This window comes from Oncorhynchus keta, chromosome 18 (genome assembly GCF_023373465.1).
Source record: "Oncorhynchus keta strain PuntledgeMale-10-30-2019 chromosome 18, Oket_V2, whole genome shotgun sequence".
In the NCBI taxonomy this organism is placed as follows: domain Eukaryota; kingdom Metazoa; phylum Chordata; class Actinopteri; order Salmoniformes; family Salmonidae; genus Oncorhynchus; species Oncorhynchus keta.
Window position 1 is genome coordinate 37,694,925 of NC_068438.1, and position 16,185 is coordinate 37,711,109.

The 16,185-nt window shown below is 48.6% G+C and overlaps 1 protein-coding gene across 1 annotated transcript in view; it reads left to right on the forward strand.

Annotated features, from left to right (window-relative positions):
• cwf19l2 (CWF19 like cell cycle control factor 2) overlaps positions 1-16,185 on the forward strand; it is a 56,214-nt gene that overhangs the window by 38,010 nt on the left and 2,019 nt on the right. Inside the window, exons 11-14 of the mRNA XM_052468889.1 lie at positions 713-851; positions 2,690-2,779; positions 10,381-10,509; positions 10,753-10,890. Of these exons, the coding sequence (XP_052324849.1) occupies positions 713-851; positions 2,690-2,779; positions 10,381-10,509; positions 10,753-10,890 (496 nt within the window). The remainder of the gene's footprint in view (positions 1-712; positions 852-2,689; positions 2,780-10,380; positions 10,510-10,752; positions 10,891-16,185) is intronic.

The window sequence follows — 16,185 nt, forward strand, 5'->3', positions numbered from 1 at the left end:
CGGGTGGAGATGGAGGGAGAGAGGGAGCCATCGGTGGAGAAGAGAGCAGGGAAATGGACCAGAAAGAGCGACGGGTGGAGATGGAGGGAGAGAGGGAGCCATCGGTGGAGAAGAGAGCAGGGAAATGGACCAGAAAGAGCGACGGGTGGAGATTGTAGGGAGAGAGGGAGAGAGGGAGCCATCGGTGGAGAAGAGAGCAGTGAAATGGACCAGAAAGAGCGACGGGTGGAGATGGAGGGAGAGAGGGAGAGAGGGAGCCATCGGTGGAGAAGAGAGCAGGGAAATGGACCAGAAAGAGCGACGGGTGGAGATGGAGGGAGAGAGGGAGAGAGAGGGAGAGAGGGAGAGAGGGAGCCATCGGTGGAGAAGAGAGCAGGGAAATGGACCAGAAAGAGCGACGGGTGGAGATGGAGGGAGAGAGGGAGAGAGGGAGAGAGGGAGGGAGAGAGGGAGAGAGAGAGGGAGAGAGAGAGGGAGAGAGAGGGAGAGGGAGAGAGAGGGAGAGAGGGAGCCATCGGAGGAGAAGAGAACAGAACAAGCTGTTTATTTGTATGCAGTTGAGTGCTGGGACAGCTATAATGTCCTGATGGATCGGTGTGTCTATTCCCATGCTGCCAAGACTACAGTTAGTAGAACCTCTTGGACATCCCTGGAACACACACAGGTCTCTGATGTTTACAATGTGTACGCCTTGTTGTCTTTGCTTCATTTAACTTCTTCCCTGTGTCTTCAGATCTGACAGCAGTAGTGACAGTTTGAGTGAGGAGGAGGAAGAGGTACCGATCCTCACAGATGAAGAGATGAACAAATTGGGGGCCAGGCTGGTGAAGGCAGAGATTATGGGTAACACGGTGAGGTCATCCACATGATCGCTGTGTTGCATCTCCTCATCCGACCTAGTCACACACAAAAAATACACAGATAATTACCCATTCTAAACGCGTTCCATACACCCCTGCCCATAGGCCCTTCCCCTAGCATATCAGGTCCCTCGGCTCTCTCTCTCTCCTTGATCAAAGCAAACGATTCATTTTATACAATGCTCAAAAAAAATAAAGGGAGCACTAAAATAACACATCCTAGATCTGAATGAATGAAATATTCTTATTAAATACTTTTTTCTTTACATAGTTGAATGTGCTGACAACAAAATGACACACACATTATCAATGGAAATCAAATTTATCAACTCATGGAGGTCTGGATTTGGAGTCACACTCAAAATTAAAGTGGAAAACCACACTACAGGCTGATCCAACTTTGATGTAATGTCCTTAAAACAAGTCAAAAGGATGCTCGGTAGTGTGTGTGGCCTCCACGTGCCTGTATGACCTCCCTACAACGCCTGGGCATGCTCCTGATGAGGTGGTGGAAAGTCTCCTGAGGGATCTCCTCCCAAACCTGGACTAAAGCATCCGTGGTGGTGCAACGTGGCGTTGGTGGATGGAGCGAGACATGATTTCCCAGATGTGCTCAATTAGATTCAGGTCTGGGGAACGGGCAGGCCAGTCCATAGCATCAATGCCTTCCTCTTGCAGGAATTGCTGACACACTCCAGCCACATGAGGTCTAGCATTGTCTTGCATTAGGAGGAACCCAGGGCCAACCGCACCAGCATATGGTCTCACAAGGGGTCTGAGGATCTCATCTCGGTACCTAATGGAAGTCAGGCTACCTCTGGCGAGCACATGGAGGGCTGTGCGAACCCCACAAAGAAATGCCACACCATGACTGACCCACCGCCAAACCGGTCATGCTGGAGGATGTTGCAGGCTGCAGAACGTTCTCCATGGCGTCTCCAGACTCTGTCACATGTGCTCAGTGTGAACCTGCGTTCATCTGTGAAGAGCACAGGGCGCCAGTGGCGAATTTGCCAATCTTGGTGTTCGGGCCCTCTGTGGACGTCGGGCCCTCATACCACCCCCGTGGAGTCTGTTTCAGACTCATCCGTTTGAGCAGACACATGCACATTTGTGGCCTGCTGGAGGTAATTTTGCAGGGCTCTGGCAGTGCTCCTCCTGCTCCTCCTTCCACAAAGGCAGAGGTAGCGGTCCTGCTGCTGGGTTGTTGCCCTCCTACGGCCTCCTCCACGTCTCCTGATGTACTGGCCTGTCTCCTGGTAGCACCTCCATGCTCTGGACACTACGCTGACAGACACAGCAAACCTTCTTGCCACAGCTCGCATTGATGTGTCATCCTGGATGAGCTGCACTACCTGAGCCACTTGTGTCCCCATCACAATGTCTGCTCTGACAGTGTCCAGTCACAGCCAGCTCCTCTTAGTTGACAAGGGCCTGGTAGAGATGGGCCAGGCACATACTACTACTACACACACACTCATTGGCTTCCTCTGCTACTTTTCCACATTGTCCACATCCCTGTCATGAGACAGAGTGTTAGAAGGTGGTGAGAACATCTGTTATCCAGTAGGCTGTAATATTTAGGGGGTAAGGGCAGCCGCGGTGAAGGACACCAGACTACTATGTTGTGTTCAATCAGTGATTCTACTATCAGCCTCTTGTAATGGTGGAATAAAATCAGGAGAGGTTGTTAAATGTTATTCTGTGTAACATGGATGGAGAAACAGTACTCTGTGTACGAGAAATCCACAGATGCAACATCATTAGTGTGGGTGGGGTGGGGTGCAGTCAAGGAACATGTGAAGTTTTTAAATGTGTGTCATCTTTAGGCTCTGATGGAGAAACTGAAGACCCAGCTAGAATCAGCCCGTAATGCCAAGGAGAATCGTGCTGCACAGCAACCTGGGAAATCGGACAGGGTGAGTAGAGGTGTATAGGGAGGGACAGGCATTACCCGTCAGGGAGCCAAGAGGATAAGGTAGTAGTAGCCTACTGTATATATGTGCTACTCTTGTGGAGATGACCACTAGCACAGACTAAATCACTGTCAGCTGACTGACTGAGTGCTCAGTAGGTACAAGCCTGCAGGCTGATTGACTGCTTTAGCCCTGTCTGTCTGCCTGCCTGCCTGCCTGCCTGCCTGCCTGCCTGCCTGCCTGCCTGTCTGCCTGCCTGCCTTTCTCTCTGAATACCTGCTGTCTGAATGCCTGTATAGAAGTTTATATTCTCTCTGGTTCGCAGTAAGAATTGTCTTTGACAATAACCCATTTTCTCACTCCTTCAGATTTATATACTCTAGTATTCTAGAGTATCTCCACTCCCAACACATCTACCTCCATCAGATTACATACACCTTAGTCAAATACATTTAAACTCAGTTTTTCACAATTCCTGACATTTAATCTGAGTAAAAATCTCCTGTTTTTGGTCAGTTAGGATCACCACTTTATTTTAAGAATGTAAAATGTCAGAATAATAGTGTTGAGAATGATTTATGTCAGCTTTTATTTCTTTCATCACATTCCCATTGGGTCAGAAGTTTACATACACTCAATTAGTATTTGGTAGCATTGCCTTTAAATTGTTTAACTTGGGTCAAATGTTTTGGGTAGCCTTCAACAAGCTTTCCACAATAAATTGGGTGAAATTTGGCCAATTTCTCCTGACAGAGCTGGTGTAACTGAGTCAGGTTTGTAGGCCTCCTTGCTCACACACGCTTTTTCAGTTCTGCCTACACATTTTCTATAGGATTGAGGTCAGGGCTTTGTGATGGCCACTCCAGTACCTTGACTTTGTTGTCCTTAAACTTCTTGACGCACCCATCCCGTTAGTGGGATCATTGTCATCAACATCCGCTGAATTGCAGAGCGCCAAATTAAATTACTAAAAATATTACATTTTCATGAAATCACAAGTGCAATATAGCAAAACACAGCGTAGCTTGTTGTTTCAATAAAGCTTTTTGGCGAAAGCATACGCAGCGTTTATATAAGAACACCTCTCTCAGTAGACAAAATATTACAAACAGCTAGCAGCCAAGTAGATTGGTAACAAAAGTCAGAAAAGCAATAAATTAAATTGCTTAGCTTTGATGATCTTTGGATGTTTGCACTCACGAGACTCCTAGTTACACAATACATGTTCCTTTTGTTCCATAAAGATTATTTTTTTATATACAAAATACCTCCGTTTGTTTGGCACGTTTATGTTCAGAAATTCACAGGCTCAAGCGGTCACGACATCGCAGACGAAAATTCCAAATAGTGTCCGTAATAGTCGTAGAAACATGTCAAACGTTTTTTATAATCAATCCTCAGGTTGTTTTTACAATATATAATCGATAATATGTCAACCGGAATGTAGCTTCTTCCATAGGAGAGAGAGAGAAAATGGCTGTTGCGCATTAAAAACTCTGCTGCACCCAGCCATCCACTGACGTGATGGGTTCTTTCTCGCTCATTTTTCAAAATAAAAGTCTGAAACTATGTCTAAAGACTTCACACCTTGAGGAAGCCAAAGGAATATGAATCTGGTTGATATCCCTTTAAATTGAGGCAAGGCATCCAATGGAACAGAGGGCTTTCAGGGAAAACAGCACTTCCAGGTTTTTGCCTGCAATATCAGTTCTGTTATACCGTACTCACAGACAATATTTTGACAGTTATGGAAACTTTATAGTGTTTTCTATCCTAATCTGACAATTATATGCAAATTCTAGTTTCTGGGCAAGAGAAATAGGCAGTTTCAAATGGGTATGTTTTTTTGCCAAAAACTAAAATACTGCCCCCTACACTCAACAAGTCATTTTGCTGCAACTTTGGAAGTGTGCTTGGAGTCATTGTCCATTTGGAAGACCCATTTGCGACCAAGCCTTAACTTCCTGACTGATGTCTTGAGATGTTGCTTCAATATATCCAAATAATTGTCCTTCCTCATGAAGCCATCTATTTTGTGAAGTGCACCAGTCCCTCCTGCAGCAAAGCACCCCCACAACATGATGCTGCCACCCCCACAACATGATGCTGCCACCCCCTTGCTTCGCGGTTGGGATGGTGTTCTTCGGCTTGCAAGCCTCCCCCTTTTCCACCAAACATAACGATGGTCATTATGGCCAAACAGTTCTATTTTTGTTTCATCAGACCAGAGGACATTTCTCCAAAAAGTACGGTCTTTGTCCTCATGTGCAATTGCAATCCGTAGTCTGGCTTTTTTATGGCGGTTTTGGAGCAGTGGCTTCTTCCTTGCTTAGCGGCCTTTTAGGTTATGCCGATATAGGACTTGTTTTACTGTGGATATAGATACTTTTGTACCTGTTTCCTCCAGCATCTTCACAAGGTCTTTTGCTGTTGTTCTGGGATTTATTTGCACTTCTTGCACCAAAGTACGTGCATCTCTAGGAGACAGAACGCGTCTCCTTCCTGAGCGGTATGATGGTTGCGTGGTCCCATGATGTTTATACCTGCATACTATTGTTTGTACAGATGAACGTGGTACATTCAGGCGTTTGGAAATTGCTCCCAAGGATGAACCAGATTTGTGGACGTCTACAATTTATTTTCTGAGGTCTTGACTGATTTCTTTTGATTTTCCCACGATGACAAGCAAAGAGGCGCTGAGTTTGAGGTAGGCCTTCAAATATATCCACAGGTACACCTCCAATTCACTCAAATGATATCAATTAGTCTATCAGAAGCTTCTAAAGCCATGACATTTTCTTTAAAGGCACAGTCACTTCTGACCCACTGGAATTGTGATACAGTGAATTGTTAGTGAAATAATCTGTATGTAAACAATTGGTGGAAAAATGACTTGTGTCATGCACAAAGTAGATGTCCTATCCGACTTGTTAACAAACTATAGTTTTGGCAAGAAATTTGTGGAGTGGTTGAAAAATGAGTTTTAATGACTCCAACTTAAGTGTATGTGAACTTCCGACTTCAACTGTATATACTCTAGTATTCTGGAGTATCTCCACTTCCCACACATCTACCCCCATCAGATGTATATACTCTAGTGGTCTCTTCTGCCCTGGTATGGGTTTATCCTAACAGAGAGCTCATATCTCCACTAATAATACAGTGGCTAAAATGTACCACTGTTATTGCATCATCCATATTCCACCAGGCGTGAGGAATCTTACACACTCAAAGCTGAGGAACCTTCAAAACAACCGTCTTGGCAGCCTAATGCTGCACTGAACACGCCGTCTTGGCAGCCTAACGCTGCACTGCACACGCCGTCTTGGCAGCCTAACGCTGAACTGCTCACGCCGTCTTGGCAGCCTAACGCTGAACTGCTCACGCCGTCTTGGCAGCCTAACGCTGAACTGCTCACGCCGTCTTGGCAGCCTAACGCTGAACTGCTCACGCCGTCTTGGCAGCCTAACGCTGAACTGCTCACGCCGTCTTGGCAGCCTAACGCCCAACTGCTCACGCCGTCTTGGCAGCCTAACGCCCAACTGCTCACGCCGTCTTGGCAGCCTAACGCCCAACTGCTCACGCCGTCTTGGCAGCCTAACGCCCAACTGCTCACGCCGTCTTGGCAGCCTAACGCTGAACTGCTCACGCCGTCTTGGCAGCCTAACGCTGAACTGCTCACGCCGTCTTGGCAGCCTAACGCTGAACTGCTCACGCCGTCTTGGCAGCCTAACGCTGAACTGCTCACGCCGTCTTGGCAGCCTAACGCCCAACTGCTCACGCCGTCTTGGCAGCCTAACGCCGAACTGCTCACGCCGTCTTGGCAGCCTAACGCCCAACTGCTCACGCCGTCTTGGCAGCCTAACGCCCAACTGCTCACGCCGTCTTGGCAGCCTAACGCCCAACTGCTCACGCCGTCTTGGCAGCCTAACGCCCAACTGCTCACGCCGTCTTGGCAGCCTAACGCCCAACTGCTCACGCCGTCTTGGCAGCCTAACGCCCAACTGCTCACGCCGTCTTGGCAGCCTAACGCCCAACTGCTCACGCCGTCTTGGCAGCCTAACGCCCAACTGCTCACGCCGTCTTGGCAGCCTAACGCTGAACTGCTCACGCCGTCTTGGCAGCCTAACGCCCAACTGCTCACGCCGTCTTGGCAGCCTAACGCCCAACTGCGCACGCCGTCTTGGCAGCCTAACGCCCAACTGCTCACGCCGTCTTGGCAGCCTAACGCCCAACTGCTCACGCCGTCTTGGCAGCCTAACGCTGAACTGCTCACGCGGTCTTGGCAGCCTAACGCTGAACTGAACACGCCGTCTTGGCAGCCTAACGCCCAACTGCTCACGCCGTCTTGGCAGCCTAACGCTGAACTGCTCACGCCCGTCTTGGCAGCCTAACGCCGAACTGCTCACGCCGTCTTGGCAGCCTAACGCCCAACTGCTCACGCCGTCTTGGCAGCCTAACGCCCAACTGCTCACGCCGTCTTGGCAGCCTAATGCCCGAACTGCTCACGCCGTCTTGGCAGCCTAACGCCGAACTGCTCACGCCGTCTTGACAGCCTAACGCCCCGTCTTGGCGAACTGCACACGCCGTCTTGACAGCCTAACGCTGAACTGCTCACGCCGTCTTGGCAGCCTAACGCCCGAACTGCTCACGCCGTCTTGGCAGCCTAACGCCCAACTGCTCACGAACTGCACACTGCTCACGGTCTTGACAGCCCCTGCTCAACGCTGAACTGCTCACGCCGTCTTGGCAGCCTAACGCTGAACTGCTCACGCGGTCTTGGCAGCCTAACGCTGAACTGCTCACGCCGTCTTGGCAGCCTAACGCTGAACTGCACACGCGGTCTTGGCAGCCTAACGCCCAACTGCTCACGCCGTCTTGGCAGCCTAACGCTGAACTGCTCACGCCGTCTTGGCAGCCTAACGCCGAACTGAACACGCCGTCTTGGCAGCCTAACGCTGAACTGCACACGCCGTCTTGGCAGCCTAACGCCGAACTGAACACGCTGTCTTGGCAGCCTAACGCCCAACTGCTCAACTGAACACGCTGTCTTGGCAGCCTAACGCCGAACTGCACACGCTGTCTTGGCAGCCTAACGCCCGAACTGCACACGCCGTCTTGGCAGCCTAACGCCGAACTGAACACGCCGTCTTGGCAGCCTAACGCCGAACTGAACACGCTGTCTTGGCAGCCTAACGCTGAACTGCACACGCCGTCTTGGCTGGCTAGTGCTCACTACATGGTCATAATGTCCCACAACCACTTATAAACACAACCACGTCTTTATTCAGCTGCTGGGTGAAGTATCACACACCTAATTTGTGGTTTGTTTACAACTCTGTGAATTTATTGTAGGAGTTGTTTTTAGTTTGTAATGACAGAGGGGTTATGGGTGGTTTTCAATGATCAGACCTTCAGTGAAACGCTTGACTTGCCTATGTATTTTTTTTGGAAAGGTTATGGCCCGTGTCTACGGTTAGCGGTGTCAATCAAAGCTGTCTATGTCTCTTTAGCTTCTCTCGCTAGCCTTGAATGTCCTCTCCTATTCCCCCCTCTCTCTTTCCTCGCTCCCCTCTCTGTCATATCAGCTTTGAATGAAACCCTTTAGTGCAGGGATCACAAACTGGATTCAGCTGGGCCCACTTGTTTTTCTTGAATATATGGTCAGAGGTCCGACAGTTAGGGAACTCTACTCTAATGAGCTGTCTGATTTTGAACCCTCCACCTCTCCTCAGTTTAGGTTTTTCTGTGTTGCTTCTATTTCCGCAAGTGAGGAATACGTATATGGATAAGTAGGCTAATGTATTACTGTTCCTCTCTTGGTGAGATCTGCTATAATCTCTTAAAACTCCTCAGTGAGGGCGGGGCTGTTGGTGTTATTCCACACTCTTCATTGTCCCCCACGATGAAATCAGGGAGGGGAATGTGGATCGGTCACCATCCGTACATAGTCACAAGCGATGTCTGACGGCACTGGCCTGATTTTGACACAACTTGGGTGAATGATGCATCTTGCCATAGAGATCTGACATTTACTAAATGACACCGATTGGCTAGATGGTGGCGCTAAAATGCAGACTTTGAAAGGTGCGTAACCTTTCAACGTCATATAGCTTATTCCCTTATATACTTCCCTTATATACTTATACACTTCCCTTATATACTTATACACTTCCCTTATATACTTATACACTTCCCTTATATACTTATACACTTCCCTTATATACTTATACACTTCCCTTATATACTTATACACTTCCCTTATATACTTATACACTTCCCTTATATACTTATACACTTCCCTTATATACTTATACACTTCCCTTATATACTTATACACTTCCCTTATATACTTATACACTTCCCTTATATACTTATACACTTCCCTTATATACTTATACACTTCCCTTATATACTTATTCTCCTCACCCCGTTTGACCTAAAGTCATGAAATTCAGTACATAAGTCCATCTCCTCACACATGCCTCGGGAGACCCATAGTCTGCCATGATGGGTTTCCCCAAAAGGTTTTTTGTAGAAAACACACCTTCTGGCACCTAATGACCGATCTCCACAACATTTGATATGTGACATCGATGGACAATGGTCTCTCAATGCAATATTTTCAGACTAGTACCTACATAGCCACTATTGACCAATAAACATTCACGTGGGCGTGGTCTGGCACGAATGCATATACATTAGTCAAATTGGAACACAATTTGGTACACATGTTGCAAATACAGGCACATGTTTATCTCTTGATCTGTTTGACTCGGTGCTGAAATTTGGCACATGCATCTTGTTATAGAGATGGGATAATCAGTGACATTTTGTAAATATCCTAAGGGGGGCACAGCATCATTCATGGGGGACTGCATGTTTACTGTTGCCTTTTTTTGTGATCATGGTTTGTGATACACCCGGCAGTCATACGAGACAATTTACTTACCGCGCTCTCTCTCTCTTTCAATACTGATTGGAGAGGTCGTGTGGAGGGCTCTGTCCTTTTTCTTCTGCTTATTTATACTTTCACCATGGAGGGCTTAAACAACATGAAATCGGAGGGGGAATTATGTATCTGTCGCCATCTTTTAGTACGTTAGTCACATTCAATATCTCACCACTGGTCTGATTTTGACAAAAACTTGGGTGAATGATGCATCTTGCCATAGAGATCTGGCATTTACAAAATGACACTGCTAGGCCCTAGGGGGCACTGTAGTAATCAACTGAAATTCCAAACTTTGTACAAGCATATCCCTGTCCTGTTTGAGCTCGAATTGTTGTCAATAATTGGCCCGGGTGGGCTGCGTCATTTGTGGGGGACAACATGTTTACTGTTTTCTTGTTTGTCTAAGTTAGGGTATTATCAGTGTGCCGTTATTCTGTGTGTACGGTCAGTGTTCCTCTAAGCTAACCCAGCTATGAAATAACTGCCCTATCCACTGTCGTGTTCCCCTTATAAATAATACTTGATTCTTTATTTTACTGTAGAATATGAATGCACTGCTTCTATACTGTCTGCTATGTGATCAATCGGGTTTGCATATGTTTTTCTGTTCTATGTTCGTCTCCATAACCCTCCCCCTCTGTTTGTTCAGGCTCCAGGTCAAACAGAGGAGGACCAGGAAGTACTTCTCTTCAGAACAGACCAATCGGGTCGCGCCTGGCCGGTCAATGCCTCTTCGGAACCCCAGGAGCCCGGAGGAAGACGGAGGAAAAAGAAGGCGGTGAGCAGTGTGTGTTATGATAGGTTGTGAGAGATGAGGTTACGGTGTCTGGACTTGCCTGGGAGTAAAGAGGTGTATCCCAAATTGATTTTGCTCCATCAACAATGCAAACACAGTCTCCCTCTCAGATGAACTGTGCTTATGTAAACAGTTCTGAAGTATATTCTCTATTGGTTACACAAGGTGGATGGGGAAAGAGTGATATTTTCAGTATTCTAATGGTGTCTTCTCTCCCCTGGTCAGATTGAGACCCACAGGGATGGGGAGCGTATGAGATATTTCCAGGATGATGACAGTGTGGGTCTTCATGAGATGGTCCGCAGGGAGAAGATGAGCTCTGCAGAGGACCAGAACTCCCTCTACGCACGCATGGCTGGCAAGGTACGCTTCATTCGCTCTAAACAACCTGTCCTGTCTGTAAAATGTAAATGTGCTCATCTAATACACCAATATGGCAACCTAGAACACCATAGAGTTTTGGACCACTTTATTTTTTTGGTCTTAATCTGCGTTTTATTTGAGGTCATTTAGAGTCCATACTGCAGAACCACTAGCAGGGTAGAGTTTGTTTCCCTATCAAGACTGGCATTGCTTTATCAGTGACCATTTCCAGGTTTTCTGGGTTAAGTAAACCTCGGTTACAGCAGAACACCGTAGTGGGTAGCTACCCAATCAGGGACGAGGAGGGAACTACTCGTTATCCTAGCATCTGTCAATTTTTTTTTTTTTTTTATACAATTCTTGTATATATTGTTTTTAAACCTTCCCCCTCTCTCTGGAATTGAAACAATAAAATGTAGAATTCCAGTTAGGCAGCAGTGAGCTCCCTTCTCCTACGTTGTAGGGCAGCCTCAGTGTCTGCAGGGTGAGGAAACAGTCTGCGCACGTTGTCAGGAGGATGTCAGGACTGGGTGCAGGGATCACTGAGGTCCAGCTGTTGTCAAGTTAAACGTTGTCCTCAAGCAGTGTCCTCCTATGTGATAGAACTGGATGATATCAAGCCTTCTGAGTACTGACCAGCACTGAGACCTCTGTCCAGGCCACAGGATGTTGGTGACAGCTTAATTGGGGAGGATGTATTCGTTGTAATGGCTAGAGCTGAAAAAGTGCAATGGTATCAAATACATCAAACGCATGGTTTCCAGGTGTTTAATTCCATTAGCTCCATTCCGGCATTATTATGAGCCTTCCTCCAGTCAGCAGCCTCCTGTGATTCAGGCACTGTGCTGTTGGCCTCCTGACTAACCCACATAGAACTATTTGAACTGTCAGCAATAGACACCCACTTCCCCAGATACTCATTGAGGTTGCGCAGCTTCAGTGGTCTCGGGAGATCCTCACAGGTTAGAGGGACTGCCTGGGAGCCCCCCACTGAGAGACCGCCAGCATCATTATAACTCCTCAATATGTCCTCCCTGTGTTTCTGTACAGTAAGTCGCACAGTAAGTCAATGTGCAGGGGCACCGTTTAGTCGAGGTAATTGAGGTAATATATACATGTGGGTGGAGTTATTAAAGTGACTTATGCATATATAATAAAAGAGTAGCAGCAGCGTAAAAAGGGGGGGGGGGGCAGTGCAAGTAGTCTGGGTAGCCATTTGATTAGATATTCAGTAGTCTTATAGCTTGGGGGTAGAAGCTGTTCAGAAGCATCTTGGACTTAGACATGGCACTCCGGTACCACTTGCCGTGCGTTATCAGAGGAAACAGTCAGACTAGGGTGGCTGGAGTCTTAGACAATTTTTTGGGCCTTCCTCTGACACCGCCTGGTATAGAGGTCTTGGATTGCAGGAAGCTTGGCCTCAGTGATTTACTGGGCCGTACACACTACCCTCTGTAGTGCCTTGCGGTCGGAGGCCGAGCAGTTGCCATACCAGGCAGTGATGCAACCAGTCACGATGCTCTCGATGGTGCAGCTCTAGAACCTTTTGAGGATCTGAGGACCCATGCAAAATATCCTCCAGTCTCCTGAGGGGAACAGGTTTTGTTGTGCCCACTTCACAGATGTCTTGGTGTGCTTGGACCATGTTAGTTTGTTGGAGATATGGTCACCGAGGCACTTGAAGCTCTTATTAACCTGCTCCACTGCAGCCCCGTCGATGACAATGGGGGCGTGCTCGATCCTCCATTTCCTCCATCCTCCATTTCCTGTAGTCCACAATCATCTCCTTGGTCATGTTGAGGGAGAGGTTGTTGTCATGGCACCACACTGTCGGGAGAGATGGATGGGGAGAGAAGGATGGGGAGAGAAGGATGGGGAGAGAAGGATGGGGAGAGAAGGATGGGGAGAGAAGGATGGGGAGAGAAGGATGGGGAGAGATGGATGGGGAGAGATGGATGGGGAGAGATGGATGGGGAGGATGGATGGGGAAGATGGATGGGGAGAGATGGATAGGGGGATGGGGTGAAATGGATGGGGAGAGATGGATAGGGGGATGGGGAGAGATGGATAGGGGGATGGGGAGAGATGGATAGATGGATGGGGAGAGATGGATAGGGGGTTGGGGCGAGATGAATAGGGGTTGGGGCGAGATGGATGGGGAGGGATGGATGGGGAGAGATGGATAGGGGGATGGGGTGAGATGGATGGGGAGAGATGGATGGGGAGAGATGGATAGGGGGATGGATGGGGAGAGATGGATAGGGGGATGGGGAGAGATGGATGAGATGGGAGAGATGGATAGGGGGATGGGGAGAGATGGATGGGGAGAGATGGATAGGGGGATGGGGAGAGATGGATAGGGGGATGGGGAGAGATGGATAGGGGATGGGGAGAGATGGATGGGGAGGGATGGATAGGGGGATGGGGAGAGATGGGGAGAGATGGATAGGGGGATGGGGAGAGATGGATAGGGGGATGGGTGTGGAGAGAGGGGCATGAGAGAGGGGGGTGGGGATAGAGAGGGGGTGGGGATAGAGATTGGGGGATGGAGAGGGATGAGGTTGATGGGGATGGAGAGAGGGCTGAGGGGGCATATGGAGAGGGGGGAGGGAGAGGGAGCATTATTAATAAACTCTTGGAGACATCGGAGTTGCCATGGCGATTCAAAATGAAAGCGACAAAGTTGCACCTTTTTAGCTCACTCTCTGTGGGCTGTATCATTAACGCCACACACACTCTCCTTTAGCAGGGACTAGACTCTATAAATACAATTACAGTGACTATACATATACTACATCTAATAATTGTTAAATTTATAATGTGCATGGAGAGAAAGTCATTGTCTCAACACCACCACCCATGTCCTCATGGCTTAGGATAGCTTGTCGTTAATGGGGCCAGGGTAGGATAGCTTGTCGTTAATGGGGCCAGGGTAGGATAGCTTGTCGTTAATGGGGCCAGGGTGGGATAGCTAGTCGTTAATGGGGCCAGGGTGGGATAGCTAGTCGTTAATGGGGCCAGGGTGGGATAGCTAGTCGTTAATGGGGCCAGGGTGGGATAGCTAGTCGTTAATGGGGCCAGGGTGGGATAGCTAGTCGTTAATGGGGCCAGGGTAGGATAGCTTGTCGTTAATGGGGCCAGGGTGGGATAGCTAGTCGTTAATGGGGTCAGGGTGGGATAGCTAGTCGTTAATGGGGCCAGGGTAGGATAGCTTGTCGTTAATGGGGCCAGGGTAGGATAGCTTGTCGTTAATGGGGCCAGGGTGGGATAGCTAGTCGTTAATGGGGCCAGGGTGGGATAGCTAGTCGTTAATGGGGCCAGGGTAGGATAGCTAGTCGTTAATGGGGCCAGGGTAGGATAGCTAGTCGTTAATGGGGCCAGGGTAGGATAGCTAGTCGTTAATGGGGCCAGGGTAGGATAGCTAGTCGTTAATGGGGCCAGGGTGGGATAGCTAGTCGTTAATGGGGCCAGGGTGGGATAGCTAGTCGTTAATGGGGCCAGGGTGGGATAGCTAGTCGTTAATGGGGCCAGGGTGGGATAGCTAGTCGTTAATGGGGCCAGGGTGGGATAGCTAGTCGTTAATGGGGCCAGGGTAGGATAGCTTGTCGTTAATGGGGCCAGGGTAGGATAGCTTGTCGTTAATGGGGCCAGGGTAGGATAGCTTGTCGTTAATGGGGCCAGGGTAGGATAGCTTGTCGTTAATGGGGCCAGGGTAGGATAGCTAGTCGTTAATGGGGCCAGGGTAGGATAGCTAGTCGTTAATGGGGCCAGGGTAGGATAGCTAGTCGTTAATGGGGCCAGGGTAGGATAGCTAGTCGTTAATGGGGCCAGGGTGGGATAGCTAGTCGTTAATGGGGCCAGGGTGGGATAGCTAGTCGTTAATGGGGCCAGGGTAGGATAGCTAGTCGTTAATGGGGCCAGGGTAGGATAGCTTGTCGTTAATGGGGCCAGGGTGGGATAGCTAGTCGTTAATGGGGCCAGGGTGGGATAGCTAGTCGTTAATGGGGCCAGGGTGGGATAGCTAGTCGTTAATGGGGCCAGGGTGGGATAGCTTGTCGTTAATGGGGCCAGGGTGGGATAGCTAGTCGTTAATGGGGCCAGGGTGGGATAGCTAGTCGTTAATGGGGCCAGGGTAGGATAGCTTGTCGTTAATGGGGCCAGGGTAGGATAGCTTGTCGTTAATGGGGCCAGGGTGGGATAGCTAGTCGTTAATGGGGCCAGGGTGGGATAGCTTGTCGTTAATGGGGTCAGGGTAGGATAGCTAGTCGTTAATGGGGTCAGGGTAGGATAGCTCGTCTTTTATACGCTACTGTATTTTCTTCCCTATACCTTCTATATTGTAACCGTTCGGATTCCAGAAGCATTTGCTGTTTGCACTTCCTTGGTTCCCTGTTCCACCATTGTTGCTCAATCTAAACAAGGAAAAGTCCCATTCAGGGAGTAGGGTACATGTGTGCGTGTGGCCCAGGTAGGAGTTGTCTAAAATTCCAGCATTGAGGTGTGGCAATTAACCACAGGTCTGTGTGTGTAATTGATTCATTATCCACCGAGTGAAGGCAGCAATATAAGCCCCACACTGGCCCAGCACACACAGTCAAACATGCACTTATCACATCTCTGCCTTAGTATCCGTAAGCAGCTTTAGCTAGAGCGAGTGTCTCCCCTTTGAGAGAGAGAGAGAGAGAGAGAGAGAGAGAGAGAGAGAGAGAGAGAGAGAGAGAGAGAGAGAGAGAGAGAGAGAGAGAGAGAGAGAGAGAGAGAGAGAGAGAGAGAGAGAGAGAGAGAGAGAGAGAGAGAGAGAGAGAGAGAGAGAGAGAGAGAGAGAGAGAGAGAGAGAGAGAGAGAGAGAGAGAGAGAGAGAGAGAGAGAGAATTAGTATTAGTGCTGGAATTGGAGTAGAGCAATTGTATCTAATATTAGATCAGCCTTTTGTTCCTGTTCTAGAGTCTTCTCCCCTGAAGGGAGGCACTGGTAGAGGTGTGGTATGGGTGATGCAGTTCTGACTACCCAATGGGGTGTTGGGTTTTCATGGGTGATAAGGTGATGGACTGCACACATCATGCTCAAACATATACAATAGACTAGATGGACATGTTGTACACACACCTAGGCCTGCTTTCACACAGACCCAGACCTGTCAATCAGTCAGGACAGTGTGGGGAGACACGACATCCCAACGGCTCACCCTGTGTCCATGGAGACGCCTCTCTGTCACTGCCATAAAGAGAAAATCCTAGAAGCAACACCTAGTTGTGACAACTGAACCAACACAAACAACTTTTCAAAGAACCCTAT